We start from the raw sequence: 1472 nt of genomic DNA, 5'->3' as shown, positions 1-1472 counted from the left end.
TCCTCGTCCCCCGGCGGCACCTTTTTTTGAATTTTCTTCCTTTTAACGCCGTTTTTCGGGAATTTCGGATTTTCTTTGAATTTTTTCGCAATAATATTTGAAAAATAGATAAATTTTAACACATTTTAATGCAATAAAAATTTTTGGTCGGAGTCCCCCTTTAAATACAATAAAAAAGGGGAGGAGTTTAATATAATAAACAATAACATGCGGGGGATAGGAATACTCTTAGAGCAGGAAGAATCATATTAAAAGGGGGTGAATCACCAGGACAAAGAGTGCGATCCTAAGATCCAGCACAGCTCATTGGTTTGAAAAAGGCGAAGTAAAGTTTGAAAGAGACGTTTCAGATTGTATACCGGTGAGTTGATGATTTGTTTTCCTTCAAATTAATTCTAAATTTCTCAGATTTTTGACGAGGCTAACAAGAGGATAACTGCGGCGATGAAATCTTCAAAATTGATTCTGAAAAGTCCAGAAGCTTATCGAAACATATCCAGGAAGTGTCAAGAAGCTATTGTGAGTTTTTGAATGGAATCTAATATTCTGGTACAAGATATTGAAGCTGTGAAGGTCCCACAACGGCAACTACCGTAATCTAAAGATTGTTTTGTTTTTCGCGTGTTTTTCCGACGTTTTTTTTTCAAAAAAAAAATAAAAGAAATATTGACAAAAAGCTAGATTTTTCTAGGTCATGACCTAGATCTTTCGGGTCGTGACCTAGATTTTTTAGGTCGTGACATAGATTTATTTAGGTCGTGGCTTAAATTTTTTTTAGGTCGTGATCTGGGTCATGACCCAGATTTTTTAGGCCATGACCTGGAACTGTTTAGGTCATGACATAGATTTTTTTTTAGGTCATGAACTAGATTTTTTAGGTCGTGACCTAGATTTTTTCTAGGTCATGACCTAGATTTTTTAGAAACATTTTCCAGGAATGAACGATGAGAATCGAATTAAACGATGAGAATATGGCGTCGGCAGGATGCTGGAGAAAAATATACTACGCGTGTAACACTTATCCGATCTTAAAGTTTTGTTACAAGAATTTTGAATAGCTCGAACTAAGCATGGTTGGGATCTCTCCCAGACTTCACACTTTTTGGTTTGATTCCGGAAAAAATTTATTTAAAAGCGATTCTTCAACTTTTGACCTACTTTGAATCTATCGTGGAACGCAGTTTCAATACAAGGGAGCTCAATTATCTCAAATCCTGTTAGAGATATCAAAAATGTGTCAACTGATGAAATGTTTTTGATAATATGATAAACAATTTATCAGTTGACCGCTTTTTCATATCTCTGAAGGCAACCAAGATAAATTGGCTTAAAGATAGACTTACCTCAAACCTATCATGGAACACAGTCTCGATACAGGAGATTTGAGCTCCAAATTTTGCTATCAACTTATCAGCACAAGTGGCAAAGGGACCTTGATAGAAGACAAAAAACATGCATGGATTATATTTACC

The 1472-nt window shown here is 35.5% G+C and overlaps 1 protein-coding gene across 1 annotated transcript in view; it reads left to right on the top strand.

The window, feature by feature from the left end:
• The window catches only part of CBG00818, a gene marked incomplete at both ends in the record, with an annotated part of 3489 nt that extends 2958 nt beyond the window's left edge, over window positions 1-531 (top strand). The window contains one exon of the mRNA XM_045236641.1: window positions 409-531. Within this exon, the coding sequence (XP_045091670.1) occupies window positions 409-531 (123 nt within the window). The remainder of the gene's footprint in view (window positions 1-408) is intronic.
• Window positions 532-1472: the final 941 nt, after the last annotated feature.

This window comes from Caenorhabditis briggsae, assembly GCF_000004555.2.
Source record: "Caenorhabditis briggsae complete genome, chrV, whole genome shotgun sequence".
Classification (NCBI taxonomy): Eukaryota; Metazoa; Nematoda; class Chromadorea; order Rhabditida; family Rhabditidae; genus Caenorhabditis; species Caenorhabditis briggsae.
This window is presented reverse-complemented; position numbering and strand designations above follow the sequence as displayed.